Source organism: Uranotaenia lowii, chromosome 3, assembly GCF_029784155.1.
Source record: "Uranotaenia lowii strain MFRU-FL chromosome 3, ASM2978415v1, whole genome shotgun sequence".
Taxonomy (NCBI): Eukaryota; Metazoa; Arthropoda; class Insecta; order Diptera; family Culicidae; genus Uranotaenia; species Uranotaenia lowii.
This window is the reverse complement of record NC_073693.1, coordinates 270,626,258-270,642,437: the sequence shown is the minus strand read 5'-3', so window position 1 is coordinate 270,642,437 and position 16,180 is coordinate 270,626,258. Positions and strand designations below refer to the sequence as shown.

Here is a 16,180-nt window from a genome sequence, read left to right as displayed (position 1 = left end):
AATAGCAATCAAAATCTGATATTGTGTATCTTAATGTGTGTGGTTTGACAAGTAATTTTGAAGAAATTTGCATATTGATCCAGGATCTGAAACCAGCTGTTGCAGTTGTAGTTGAAACTCACTTGACTGAAGACTCAAATTCAAATTCTTTGAACATAAGTGGTTACACTACGATACATTGTTTCTCTCATTCAAGGCATACTGGAGGAGTCTCAATGTTTGTTCGGAACATTTACAAAATCGTCATTTTGCTTAATGCTAACGTAGAAATGAATTGGATTCTGGCAGCAAAACTGAATGATGGAAAGAAACGAATAGTCGTTGGAGGAATTTACCATTCACCGAGCGCAAGTAATCTTCGCTTCCTGGATATTCTTGAGAATCATTGGCTTAAGGAAACAGTTGAAGAAGAAATCGATAACATTTTTTGTGGCGATTTTAATATAAATTTCAATAAAGAAGCAGAGTGCCGGGACTTGAAACGTGTTATGGAGGCATATGGTTTTCGACAAATTGTCACTGCAGACACCCGTATAACGGTTTCCAGCAGTACTAGAATAGACTTGGTTTTCACAAATGTGGACAGAGCTGAAGCGACAATCATTCCAGATTATCGCGTATCAGACCATGAGTCAATAAATATTTTTGCGGGGTTAGGACCTGAAGCTGCCATACCCGAAACACATCAAATAATTAATGACTGGAGTCAGTATAAAAGCAACAAATTACGTCAACTTCTTGAGGCAGGTTTGCCAACCCTGAGATGCGCAGACTTTAATGAGCTGGTAAGACGTTTCGATTTATTGTTAAAAAATAGTGTTAATGCACTAGTAAAGCGGAAAAGTGTTCGCCAAACATCGGTACTAAATGGTACCGGTTCGGGTACTAATTGGTACTCTAGTAGTCTTAGTGAGATAAAAAAACGAAGAGATAAGCTTTATAAACAGTTTTTAAGAACTAAATGCGAAAGAAGTTGGCGTAATTATAAAGTTGTAAGAAACGAATACTCGCGTAAAATAAAAGAAGCGAAAAACCAATCTATTCAAGAAGAACTAGATAGAAACAAAAATAATGGAAAGTTATTATGGAAGTCGATAAAACGACTAATGAATCCGAGTGGCACCAAATCTGACTCGATCTCGTTTAGCGGTGTTGAAATTACAGATGAATCTGAAATTGCTGAGAAGTTTAATGACTTCTTTATCGATAGTGTCATGGAAATTCATGACAGTATTCCAGCAAGCTCTAATGGCTGCTTGAATCAGCTAACCTACAATGGCAGAGATTTTCGCACTTTTGAACCATTAAATAGCCAAGAGTTCTTTGAAATAGTGAACAATATGAAACCAACGGCGGGTATCGAAAATGTTTCTCTAAGAGTTTTTAAAGATTCTTTATCTGTACTAGCGAGCCCGTTACGAGATGCTATAAACACAAGTCTTCAAACAGGGATAGTACCTGATACGTGGAAGTGTTCAACTGTAGTGCCTATAGAAAAACAGAAAAATGCACGAGAGGAAACGTTATTCCGTCCTATAAATATGTTGGAAATCCAAGAAAAAGTGCTAGAATTAGCAGTAAAAAAACAGTTTTTGAACTTTATTGAGTCCCAAGAAATACTTATTGCAGAGCAGTCTGGATTTAGGAAACAACATTCAACAGAAGCTGCTGTGAATTTGATACTTCGAAACTGGAAGATCAATATTGAAAATGGTAGCTACACAATTGCTGTGTTTTTGGATTTTAAGAGAGCATTTGAAACGATTGATCGGTTATTGCTGATAGATGTACTAGTGAGAGTTGGTATCAATGATACGGTTCTTAACTGGTTTAAGAATTACTTAGATAACAGAATGCAAAGAACAAAATTTGGTTCATCTTACTCGCGATACAGAGAAAATAACTTAGGTGTCCCACAAGGAAGTGTCTTGGGTCCATTGTTATTTATACTGTACATCAACGACATGAAACAATGCCTACAGTACGGTCGTCTTAAGCTATTTGCGGATGATTCAGTCTCCTACTGGAGTGGAAATGACTTAGAGCTTGTTATTCAAAATGCAAATGCTGATTTGAAAAATATTGCAGATTTCCTAAAACAGAGAAAGTTGTGTTTGAATCTCAATAAAACCAACTGGATGATCATTGGCAACCGCAAAATTGGAGAGTGTTCAAACTTGTTGATTGATGGTTGTGCAATTGAAAGAGTACATCAAGTTAAATACTTAGGAGTACAGATAGATGAAAAGTTAAATTTTATAGCCCACATTGACTACACTATTAAGAAGATTGCCATGAAATATGGAATACTTTGTCGGATAAGCAGATATATGACTTTCTGGTCAAAAATTATCTACGTGAAATCTGTTATTATGCCACACTTTGATTATTGCGCTACAATTTTGCTTCATGCATCAGACACGCAGACAAAGAGGCTGCAAAGAATACAAAACAAGATAATGCGAGTGGTAATACGATGCAACCGATATACTCCTAGTGCTCTTATGCTTGATATGTTGCAATGGATGTCAGTAAAGCAGAGGATTGCTTACAACAGTATGATTTTTATCTACAAAATGAAAAAAGGAATGTTACCATCCTATTTATTGGACGGTCTACAGTACGGAGTTGACATACACGGATACAATACAAGGAGAGCCCGAGATTTCAGACTACCAAATACAAAAAAAGAGATGACCAAACGATCTGTGTTCTACAATGGACTGAAACTGTATAACAGCCTACCACGGAGCATCAAAGACAGTTCAAACTTGAATATTTTTAAGAAGCTGACAATAACTTACATAAAACATACAATATGAAACAAGGACTAATCCTAAAAAGGATCATGCAATAGTGATGAAGATCTGACGGAACATCAGATAGAAATTTGTACGGTGATGGACATACGCGGGAGTAAGACGAACAAGTCGTACATAAATTGACAACATAAGTAAACAATACATATTATCCTAAGGATAAACTGTCCCTCCTTCTTCAAAAGATGCGTATGGGGTGGAGGAAGGACCCAAATGGGCCTGTGGGACCATCACAAAAAAAAAAAAAAAAAAAAATCTACCGGCAAACAACCACGGCTAAGCTGTGCGTGTGTATGTAGCAAAAGCAACAACAAAAACATTCCTTCAATTTACCGGCAAACAACCATCGGCCAAACTGCCTGGCTTTAGCAGCTGTGGATATGTAGCGTGTGTATGTAATAGCAGGCAGTAAGCAAAGCACAGTTCTCATTCAATGGGTTTCCCGTTTCCTCCACTCCCGTTCCCTTTCCCGTTTCCATCGCATGACAAATGAATACCTTGAAAGGAGGCCAAACGCCGGGAAGCCACTGTCGTGGGTTTCTTTTGTGATTGATCGGTGGCAGAATGCCTATGACAAATATCCCTCTTCCTGCATTAAGCTCAAATAGTATACTGGTTAAGATGTCTGTCTAGCAAGACCCATATGGTTGGTGATTTGAGTTCGATTCCCCCTACGGGTGTGTTGTGGTTTATATTTTTATTTTCTTGTTTCTGGGATGAATTATCCAATTGGAACGAGATCCCATAAAATGTTTTTCTTGTTTTGCTTGAATGTAGTGGTCATACATCATTTTAGTTGGGAGCCGAGTCCTTATGCCAGTTACGGTTTTTCAAACATATCATCTTCGGCACAGTGCACATTTCAGCGCATTATCGGCACAGAGATGTGCTAAATAGGCATTGGATTTTTGCAACCTCTTCTATGGGTGTACATGAACTCCGGCATCCGTCAATATTTACCTGGCCTGGGCAACTGATTGAACATTCTCATGTATGAGAATTTCAATAAAGCACATCTTATCTGTTGGCCGTTTATGTCATTCGAACCCAAAAGTTTTCTGCCGATACCTGGAATCGAACCCATTACGCCTAGCATACCAAAACCAGACTCGCACTAGCGTATTGACCACCTCGGCACATAATTAAGCTGTGGATAGTTATGCAATAGTATAACAGCTAGTGACTTATTCTCTACATTTGCTTGAAGGTGCTATTTGGAAAGCTGGAATGTCCTTTCAATACAACTTTTTTGAAAACATAACCTTGTCAAAAACAATACTTTGAACTTCAAAGTTAGAAGTTGTTGTTGGTTTAACATTCAAGCTCTGGACTTGTATTCAGTTCTTTTTAAGTAACTTCATTTTTTGTGAAAGGTTTTATGATAATCTTTGTGCTCATAGTTGATTAGCGCAATATGTAGTAATCTAAAAAAAATCATTTTCGGCTGACAACATTGTTTGAATTTTAAAACCATTTAAATAAATAAATGCGATTTTTGTGCATGGTATACCAAGTTTTAAAAAATCAAGTAACTAGAAAATCAGGAAATGCAAATTGTTGAAGAAACAATTTGCGATCTTTAGTCAAAAATCTGTAATGAAGTAAAAAAAAAACAAAAAATATGTTTAATATTCCATTATAAAGAAAACCGATGGATAAAATACATTTAAAATGGTTTTACCCGTACAACATTTGTTGAGTATGGTACGCGTCTGGAAGAGTAAACAAAATTATAAGTAGGACTTAATTGGAACTGCCATTTTCATGGCCTCTTCATACATAATTTCCATATCAAATTCGCTCTGAAAACATTAAAACTGTTAACATAAATACTATTCAAACGATAAAAAGTAATTGAAGCACGTTCTGAAACAAAGGGTTACAAACTAGGGCATAACATTGCATCATATTGAGAACATGCGTTTTTATTGCATAAGTAATATGTAGAAAAAAGATGTTAATTATTAATTCACTTAAAATGTGAAAATATTTTTTTCGAACAAATAAAATCTTTTCCGGAGATTATAAGATTATGTTTAAAATCTTCGCTGGTTGCATTTGAAAAATTCAAAATTCAAATTATTAATATAAATACTTCAACTACTCAAAAGTCACAAATTTGTACTAAATGTGACCCTTTAAAAATAAAATTCATTACAAAAATAAAAAAAAAATTCAACTTTTATGCAGGATTTCTAACTGGGATTCGTAATTGCTATCATTTTTTTTTTACTTTATGAAACGAATGGTTGGTGATCTAGCCATAAGAATTTGTTGTTGGTTTTCCCCAATATTTTTACAGTTGTCCGCCATTTTGTTCAGTTAGAGGCTTATTCATCTGCATTATTCAAAAAATATCTCGACAACATGATAATATAACATTAAAAATAATGATGCCTTCATCAGGAAACATGTACACTTTTTAAACGATGAAACATTAGTAAGCACACTTTGTAGCCCATAGACCTAACTTAAGGTGCTACCGTTGCATGATGTTGCAAATTTGCAACAATTAATAAAAGGCCATTATATCAGACAAAAAATCAAAAAAAAATCTTCAAATTGTATTCAATTGTGTTAATTGCATTACTGAAAATGCGAAAATATTTTTTTCAGACAAAATTTTTTTTCGCAGTGTGAATTGGACTAGGTCAAAACTCTGAAAAATAAGCCTTTTTAAATATTTCATATTTTTCAGATTCAAGTTGGTCTAGTTCGTATATGTTTACTCAGAAAGTCATTTTTTTAATTCAACGTTATCTTGAAGTTAGAAATATTATTGCCATGAAGAAAAAAGTTGACTATTTGGTTTTCTGTAAAAGTTACAACAGTATTAATTAATTGTTGCAAATTTTTTACTTTATGAAACGAAGGGTTAAACAACGAGTCTGTGGCGCTGAATCAGCACAGGTAACATTAAAATCACTTGGAGCATTACCAAGACGTGATTCTAAAGTAGGCCGAGGCTGACCGCGAACAGGCAGATTGTTTGCCGGCCTGACGTGCGAAGACGAAAAGGGAGAAGAAGAAGAAACTTTTCTGGCAACTTTGGAATTTTTGCTAGAAGCAATAATTTTGCCCCTAACTTTTTTTTTGTTCCGATTATAGTCGTTTTACCATCTTTATGGCATTCGCGACTTTGTCAACGTTGCAGTTGGCGAATCGTTATTGAAAAACCATCCGGTACAACTGTGTTCGATGTTTACTCTTGGGCTCGAACTCGCGGATATCGGCTCAGGAGACAACAGACTGGCCAAATGAGCTATATCACAAGCCCTTAATTTTTTGCCTTAACGGAACAGTTTATGGAATTCGAGGAATGGTTACCTGCGCAATTCGCACACTTGATAAATTCTGATTGTGGTTTATCACCACCAAAAGGGCATTTAGATTTTTCGTGATCGAATGAGCCGCAAAGCATGCATCTGGCATTCATTCTACAATTTTTAGTGCCGTGACAAAAAGCTTGACAACGACGACATTGCGTAATATTTTGAAGGAAATTGGTTGAAGATTTTCGAAAAGGTTCGAATTTGACTGGACAATGAAACATAAGACGAGCCTTTTCAAGAATTTGTAAATTATTTAACTGATCTTTTTCAAAATGGTTCAAATAAAGCTCAGAATCAAAACCAACACTACTGATATCATTCGTGTTGGTTCTTTTCCTCATTTGAATCACTTGAATCGGAGAAAAACCTAACAAAGAATTTAATTCAGTTGTGATCTCATCCGGTGTCTTATCACTGGTGAGACCAAGAAGTACAACCTGAAATGGACGATCATCTTTAGTGTCGTAAGTAAAAAATTGGTGCTTTTCAATATTCAAATAATTTAAAATTGTTTGAGAGTTATCAAAAAATTCCGCCAAAGAAATCTTCACATCCTACACGGAAGTGACGATTTCTTTTCAAAAGGCCTTGAAGTGAATCATATCAGAATTAAATAAAAATATTTTCTTATAACCGATGTTAAGAAAGACATCGAATGAATGTGAATTTCCAACTTTTTTGGCTGAAAGACCTAAATTAGGTTCGGCAATTCTTTTTTTTCCGGCTTTTGCGCCGGCCAATGATGCCCAATGATGCCACAATCAAATCGGTATTTTTGAACCCAAAAAAAATCTTTTTTCGGTATGGAAATCCAAAAAATTGGTTTGAATATCGGTACTTTGAGGTGATTAAAAATGGTTTTCGGTAGTGATTCTGAAATCTGTTATTTGATTCTTCTTCTAATAGTATTTTGTGTGTTAGTTTTTTCTGTTTTTTTAAATACATTTTTTATTGGTTTTTAAGAGCTTTTAGAAGGTTAATACTATTTTTTCTTCTCTATTATTTTTGTTTAGAAAATTTTTGCAAAATATTTTTGGATATTAATTATAAATGCCTTGATGCCAAAAAAGGGTTATAAGTTCATAGAAGCAAATTTCGAGGAAACCCATTGTTTATTACCATTTTCGTACGTTTTTAAACAATTTGTATTTTTCTTTTAAACATAGAGGTATGTAAATAAATTTCTTATAATCTGATGAAATCAAACGGGTAGTTAAAAGGTATCTAATAAATAATAATAATAATAATAATGACTTATTTAATTTTTGGCATTTCGGCGAGTTGTGAAAATTCAAGGTAGAATATTTAGAAAGAACATGAAAGTATTATAGGTGGAAAGATCAAAGCTAGAGCACTTTGGGTAGAAGAAATTGAATAGTTGGTGAAAATGTGAGCAGGGCTTTTGTTTTGTGAACAGCTTTTGAACTACTTGCGTGATTCTTTGCCGCGCGCCGTTTCAATGTTGATAGGAAGCGATGAAGAAACCCATCGCATTCCTACCCACATTGAAACACGGACGGGTCGAACACATGAGATTGTGTCCGACCGTCTAATGAAGAAATCACCAAATATAATTTGAAACATGAAAAATCGTTCCGTATTTATAACTCAAAATGAATCATTTTTTCTCCTATACCTCTTTGGCTCTGACAGCCATAATTTAAAAAAAATCGCATATGAAGAGTTTTTGATGATTTCTCAAATATTTTGAAGCTCATTCTCAATATTCTCAATCGATAAATTTATTTAAATTATCGATTAACCCATGATTCCTTATAGGTGTGATTCGTGTTCTTTACAATTTTTTGTGTTTTCAAATTCTGAAAACTCATACATATTTAACTTTATTAGATTTACTTCCGCTGGCTATCTTGGCGCAGTTATACATATCATAGAATACGTTATAGAAAACAACAGTTTTCCAACATTCTCATAAAAAAAAATCCATATTCCAACCGATAGTTAAAACTTTATTCGTGTACTTGTCTTGAAACATACGACTATCAAAAACAAACTGCTTCTTTCCTTTAAAGTTTGAGAGTTTCGAACCAAATATTGAAACACGTTCGCTTATAATAACAGCTTCAAGTGTTTCTTACTTTAATTGGTCGTCTTCAATTAAACAGAAACCCGATATTTACGATAGTCTTGCTTAGACTAAAATATATCATACATTTTGTATCGAAATCTCGAAAATCGGTATGAAATCGGTATGATTTTCCAATAATCGGTATTCGGTATATACAGATTCTTGGTCAAAAACTTGCTCAAAAGTCGGTAAAAATATCGATGAATCGGTACATGTAGCATCGCTGATGACTTTCCCATGCTGTGGAAAGAAAAGAGAGAAATATAAATAAAAGAAAATGAAAATTATTTTAGCACTGGACAGTGCTGATTGAAAAACAGGACAGAAAATAAAATAATGTAAAAAATTCCTGCAATGCACACAGATCGTACCTGAGCTTTATTTCAAGAATTCCCGATCATTCAACAATGTATTTCGTACAGACAAACTTGTCTGAAATGTTATTTTAGCGGGAAAAATAATATTCTCGCCTTTTTGTTGTACAGATCTTATGCGTGGAAACTATTACTCAAAAGAATAGTAACATGCATAAGTACGACGTCTTTAGAAATAAATAATATTTTATTGATCTTCCGTGCGGTTTTTAAATAATATGTTACATAACTAGAGCTACGAGTTTCAAAGAGGAAATTTTAAATGGAACTATTAAATTAATAACATATACGATTTTTAACCCGAGATAAGTTAGACAAATTTGCTTCCCCATTGTTTCAACGACGTTTAAAATAATACCATATCTAAAATGCTCCAATCTCTAACAAGAAGCATCACCCACCTTCTCACGTCAGATAATCGAAATGATGAAAACTCTTTCCACTCTCTTACCTGGGTAGCATCCGGTTAAGCAGTTGTTCAGTCTTTTTGCGTTCCATGTCGAGCTGTTCGGTGCGTTCCCGAATCAGCTCCTCCAGATTGTTGGAGTACTTTTCCAACATTTGAAACATAGTGTCTACGAAATTCACCTTCCGGCCATGATTTAATTGCTTGAAACGTTCACAGATCCTGACGGAGGTTGGTTGAAAGTTGGTTGGTGGTATGGGGGGATGAATTTCGACGGAAAGACGTGGAAGTAGAGATACAGAGAAAGAAAATGAAATGGCATATTAATTAACGCCCCTGGAAGTGTCTTGCTCTCGAAATGGAATAGGAAAGTTAAGGTTTTTCGGAGCAGAAAGGTGTTTGAATTATTACGTTACGAAATCCGGTCTCATTTCGGGATTCTCGGCCCAGCACTGGCGCATGATGTTGATGGCTTCCGGCGGGGCGGCACCTTTCGAGACCGAGGGCCGTATCAGCGGGGGTGGTTTTTTGATTTTGGCAATTATTTCCTCCGGCGACAGGGACAGCATACAGTAGGGTTCTCCCCGGACGATGACCTCCTGCATGACGATGCCGAACGAATAAACGTCGGCCGGCTGAGTTCCGACTCCTCTGCTGGAGCCACCCTTCCGGTCGCTGCGTAAAACTTCCGGCGCGGTCCACAGCAGCTCTTTGGCACTCTTTGGTGGCGGTGTTATGCCCTGGGTCTCGTAGAAGCTCAGCATTCCGTAGTCGGTGATTTTGAGCACCCACCTGGCATCAACGACACAGTTCCGGGACGATAGAGAACCGTGCACCCGAATCGGGGACCCGTGCAGATAGCGCATTCCCCGAACCAGATCCGTCAGCAGACTCAACCGAAACGTCCAGTCCAGTTTGATTTCATCCATGATGAGCACATCCTGCAGGGAGCCCCGGGAACAGTGCTCGAAGACCAGAGCCGTCCGGGTTGGTTCGTTTAGCCAGCCTATTGTTGTTGTTGTTGTCAAGCGCGAGGAAGAGGAAAATAAAATAGAAAATCGGAATGTAAATTAAACTATACATTGTAAGCGAAGGACTGATTGATTTATGCTGCAAAATGAATGCGAATATTGCAAAACGCGGCAAAGAGCGTTGGCGTAAGCTAGCAGGATTTGAGAAAGATTCATGACATTTAAAAGTTGCTGTCGTCACGTTGCTATGGGTTTGCATGACTTTGTTGTATTTGAGAGAAATGTTTTCCGTAGAAATTTCGTTTTAATTGTTAATTGCTGTCGCTTGATTCAAATACTTAGTCGCTGCCAAAGGTTCCTTTAACATACAGATTTGCATTTCAGTTTCAATTTTACTTTATCTTGATTTTTCAACAATTATCATGAAAAAAGCATGGTTGCTGATAAACTATGATAAATATATTATCATCCAGATACCAATAACAATAAAATTGATATTATCGGATAACGTATCTACATTCGTTGATTGACAAATCCAACTTTACAAGCAAAATCGAAATTCCATGTTCAAGTTACAAAATTTTATAAATTTTTTGCTTGAAAATGCATACATAATGAATAGTAAAAAATATGATTCTAAAAGTACCTCATTATTTGGGTTTAAGTTAAGGTTACCAGAATTGAACACTTTTCCGGGTCGGATAAAACCTGACAAAAACCGGCCATTTGATTTCAAAACTGACGACCATAAATCCGGGCAAAATCTGGGCAAATTTAGTCAAAACCCAGAAATTATTCACCACAATTTCACCAAAACAAACTTCTCGGTAGATTTTCAATCGTTTTCGAGACTTCCAAAAAACTTTTCATGATTATTTTCAGTAAACTTGTTCAAAATATTTCATGTTGGAGGCATAAATAATACTAAAATTACATCACAATTTGTTTTTTTTTGTTTGATTGTGCCAAAAAAAGGGAGTAAATCCGGACATTTTTCAAAAAAATCTGCACCCATAGAAGAGGTTGCAAAAATCCAATGCTTATTTAGCAAATCTCTGTGCCGATAATGCGCTGAAATGTGCACTGTGCCGAAGACGGTATGTTTGAAAACCCGTAACTGGCATAAGGACTCGGCTCCCAAGCAAAATGATGACCACTACATTCAAGCGAAACAAGAAAAACATTTTATGGGATTTCCTTCCTATTGGATAATTCATCCCAGAAACAAAAAATAAAATTAAAACCACAGCGCTGTAGTGAGAATCGAATTCAAATCACCGATTGTATCGTCTTGCCAGTCCGACATTCTAACCAGTGTACTATTCGAGCTTCATGCAGGACGAGGTATATTTTTCATAGGCTTTCTGTTGGCTGGTAAACGGTGGATAATGTGCAACACGAGACCCCATAGTGGTCATATCACCTCTTATTCACAACTCCTATCTCTACCTCCCCGCGGTGCCGGCTGGGGTGCGAGTAACCTAAGCGGAGATCGGGTACCCAACCCCGGTGGATGCTTTGGTCGCATGCAGACTGAGAAGGTGGCCGCACGCGTCTGTTCCCCAGGTCAGGGGCGGCGTGCAACAAACAACAACCGAGCGTCTGTTCTCCAGGTCAGGGGCGGCTCAGACAGCGTCTGTCTTGCAGCAAGCGGCTGAATTTATGAAATGCGGCTCCCGCCAGCTAAGTCCAAGATGGCAGCCCCATCGCGGGATAGGGACTTTAGGCTAACAACCTACTGCTCCCGATTTGAAATTGTTACGGAATCCGAAAGAAATAACCGACCTGGAACTTTGGCGACGACTTTTAGCATGAAAACACGGACACGAATTGGAACTTGGAATGTTTTAACCCTTGCCCAACAAGGCAAACTGGAACAACTTGCTAGAGAGGCTAGCCGCCTCAAGCTTGAAATTCTGGGACTGAGCGAAGTCCGTTGGCCTAATACTGGAGAACACAAGACACAATCCGGGCAAGTCCGGCTTTACTCTGGCATACGAGGAAAACATGCTACTCGGGAACGAGGAGTTGGTTTCCTGTTAAGCCCGCAGGCTTACGCGGCCCTCATTAGATGGGAACCTATAAACGAAAGGATAATCGTAGCCAGATTTAGAACACGGGTTAGAAACCTTACAATGGTCCAGTGTTATGCGCCAACTGACGTTGCCGACTTGCAGGAGAAAGAGCAGTTTTACAGTCAACTGAACAGCGTGGTTGAGAGAATTCCGAAGGGTGACATTCAAATCCATTTGGGCGACTTCAACGCAAAAATTGGCCCGACAATCAGGACCTTGAGCGCATCATGGGGCGCCATGGCCTAGGACAGATGAGCGAAAACGGAAAGCTGTTTGTAGAATTTTGTGGCAACAACAACATGGTGATCGGTGGATCGCTCTTCCCCCATCGACCAGCACATAAGGTCACTTGGGCATCCCGAGATGGCCGAACAGAAAATCAAATTGACCACATCTGCATCAGCCGAAAATGGAGAAGGAGCCTTCTTGATGTCCGCAACAAACGAAGCGCAGACATTGCATCTGACCATCACCTCGTCCTTGGCGAGATACGACTGAGAGTTGCACGTGTCCAACGGCGCGAGGAGAAATTCGGGTGTCGATACGACGTCCGCCGGTTGGAGAATCCAGAGGTGAAAAGGGCATATGTTGAACAGCTAGAATCCCGAGCCTCGGAGCTGCCGACAGACGGAACAGTCGAAGAACAGTGGTGTGGAATCAAGAATGCCTTTATCACGACGAGCCATGGTACTCGCGGTAAAGTTTGTGGAAGAAGGAGTGAATGGATGTCGGATGAAACTTGGAGGATGGTCGATGATCGGAGAAAGGCGAAAGTCGGAATTGAGCAGGCATGTACCGGGTCAGCCAAAGCAGCCGCCCGGAGCTGGAAAAGGCAGTTAAACGAGCTTGTAGACGAGACAAGAGAGCCTGGACAAACTCCCTAGCCGAAGAAGGAGAAAGAGCCGCCGCCAATGGAGATACCCGATTACTTTATGACATCTCTCGCCGCCTCAGTGGTGCAAGGACTAATGCAAGAATGCCGCTAAAAGACCGAGCAGGTCAGTTATTGACCGATCGAACAGATCAGCTCAAACGATGGACTGAGCACTTCGAACAACTCTTCCGAGTCACGAATAGCGATGGCCAACAGAATCTGCAGCTCGAAGCGCCAACAGTAAGTCGCATAAATGGCGTCAACTCGGAAGCGCCTTCGCTGGCTGAAATAGAAGCGGCAATCAAAAACATGAAATCCAACAAAGCACCTGGGATCGATTGCATCCCTGCTGAAATGCTGAAAGCCGACCCTGCCCTATCAGCACAAATGTTGCACCGTCTTTTCGCTGACATCTGGGATACTGCAACATTCCCGGCCGACTGGATGCAGGGTATCCTCGTAAAGGTCCCGAAGAAAGGAGACCTGACAGAGTGCGGTAACTGGCGAGGCATAACGTTGATCTGTACAACCTTCAAAGTACTCTGCAAAGTGATTCTGAACAGGATCCAGGAGAAAATCGACGCTACACTCCGACGGCAACAAGCTGGATTCCGATCTCGACGATCATGTGTGGACCACATCACAACGCTACGAATCATACTGGAACAAATCAACGAATTCCAGGACTCTCTTCTGCTGGTGTTCGTTGATTTCGAAAAAGCATTCGACCGACTTAACCATGAAAACATCTGGGCGGCTCTAAGGCGACGAGGGGTCCCAGAGAAACTAGTCCATCTCATCGAAGCACAGTATGAGGCATTTTCGTGCAAGGTCTTGCACGACGGTGTCTTGTCCGAACCAATCCCGGTAACTGCTGGAGTGAGACAAGGATGTATTCTATCACCGCTACTTTTTCTAATCGTAATGGATGAGACGCTGATTGGATCGATCGACTGTGCACCGAACCGAGGATTGCCGTGGAATCCTTCAACAATGGAGCAACTGAACGACCTTGACCTGGCTGACGATATTGTTTTGCTCGCCCAAACACAACAGGATATGCAGAGCAACCTCGACGACCTCACCGAAAGTTCCAAGGCAGCAGGTCTCAAAGTCAATGTCGGAAAGACCAAGTCGATGGAGATCAACACAGGAAATCCCTCCAGTTTCATGGTAGCTGGGCAACAAGTTGAGAAAGTGGAGTGCTTCCAGTATCTTGGTAGCCAGATTAAGCCTGATGGTGGTACCAGAAAAGACATTGAAACACGGATCAGAAAGGCCCGATTTGCGTTTGCGAGTCTCCGAAATATCTGGCGGTCACGCCAGATCTCTCTACGAACAAAAATCCGAATCTTCAACTCAAACGTCAAATCCGTATTGCTGTACGGGTGCGAAACTTGGTGCACATATGCGGTAACGACGCGAAAACTGCAAGTATTTGTAAACCGCTGCCTGCGGAATATCATCCGCGCTTGGTGGCCTGGCAACTGGATCTCGAATGAGGAACTACATCGCCGGTGTCATCAAAAGGCGCTAGAAATCGAGATTCGGGAACGTAAGTGGAGATGGATTGGGCACACGCAGCGAAGAGATGAAAACGAGATTTGCAGAGAGGCGCTAGATTGGAATCCAGAAGGTCATCGAAGAAGAGGCAGACCCAGAAATTCGTGGCGGCGAAGCCTAGCCGCTGAAATCCGAACTGTCGACGAGAATCTTGACTGGGACCAGGTGAAGACGCTGGCTCCGGATCGTCAACAGTGGAGGTCTTTTACGACGGCCCTATGCACCGGAGGATCGGCGCGGGATCATTAAGTAAGTAAGTTTCTGTTACCGATCAATCACAAAAAAACGTACAATGGCGGCTTCCCGGCGTTTGGCCTCCTTTCAATGCATTCCTTTGTCTTAAGATGGAAACGGGAAAGGGAACGGGAGTGAAGAAACGGGAAACCCATTGAATGAGAACTGTGCTTTGCTTACTGCCTGCTATTACATACACACGCTACATATACACAGCTGCTAAAGCCGGGCAGCTTTGCCGGTGTTGTTTACCGGTGAATTGAAGGAATGTTTTTGTTGTTGCTTTTGCTACATTCACACGCACAGTGCTCGGTTCGCTGGCTGCCTGGTGTTGGCCGGTATTTATTTCCATCCTTCTTCGGCTTGTGATGCGATTGGGAGGGACGCGAAAACGTTTTTATTTTGTTTCATTCAGACATATAAAATTCGGTTGAGCTGGGAGGTTAATGCCGGTGGGCGCCAATCGAATCAGTGCCGGTCGCGTTATCTTCTTGTACCAATGATGCTATGAAATTGACTACACGCCATTGGCACAGAGGCTGAATTTTGGGTGTGGGAAACCGGGCCGAGCCAGACTGTTTCCAAATTTTGTATTAAATTTCCGGGCAAACCTGGATAAAACCGGGCCATCTGGCAGCCTTAGTTTATGTCCATTTGTGTTAATGGTTTTTCATTTATAACATTTGTTTATAGTTTTAAAAAAAATCGTGAACTTTATTGACCGACCTATGTATATTTTTAATGTAAAATCGGGTGCTGAATCCGAAAATGAAATCCAAATAAATTTCAGTAGAACAGTTTTTAAGTTATGCTCCAAATATGAAACTTTGGAAAAATAAAAAAGTACTTGTACTTGATTGAAATATCTCGGACTGCATATCAGTAATTAGAAATCTCTTTTTGCATATTAAAGGTGAACAAGTTTGCTATCAATCATCGAACTTCATTTTTGCGCATGTAGCGCATTTTTGCGTATTGTTGATATTAGTGGCTTAATGGAAGAAAAAAATATAATAAGCGCATTTTTTTAGAGAAAAATCTGTTTGAGCGGAAGTTTTAGAGTTGATGCTGACATTTAAAAAATCTGATTTTCTGTTGGCCTTAAATGTGAATTCAAACCGAAGATTTCCAGTGGTTGTTTATCAAAATGGTTTGAAAATTGTAGAAGTTACGGTTACTTTACCTTAGCAGTAATTTTTGCATTTTTGAATTATCTAACGAACCGCAGTAATGGTAATCGAAACAATATAGTTATTGCGGTTTAAAGGCCGAAAATTGCGTCTAACACGAAATAAGTACTTTTCTCGCATTGCGATTTATACGAGAATTTTCCGCCGAAATACAATTTTTGAACCGCAATAACTTTTGTGTTTCAATTCCAATCGTGTTACAGTCTTCGAGTGAAATGTTTGTCTTAACTCAGGCTTTTATAAAATAAATCGG

The 16,180-nt window shown here is 39.2% G+C and overlaps 1 protein-coding gene across 1 annotated transcript in view; it reads right to left on the bottom strand.

Annotated features, from left to right (window-relative positions):
- LOC129753407 (retinal guanylyl cyclase 1-like) overlaps positions 1-16,180 on the bottom strand; it is a 112,192-nt gene that overhangs the window by 69,548 nt on the left and 26,464 nt on the right. Inside the window, exons 2-3 of the mRNA XM_055749230.1 lie at positions 9,432-10,026; positions 9,066-9,242 (exon numbers count right to left, since the gene is read on the bottom strand). Coding sequence (XP_055605205.1) covers positions 9,066-9,242; positions 9,432-10,026 — 772 coding nt within the window. The remainder of the gene's footprint in view (positions 1-9,065; positions 9,243-9,431; positions 10,027-16,180) is intronic.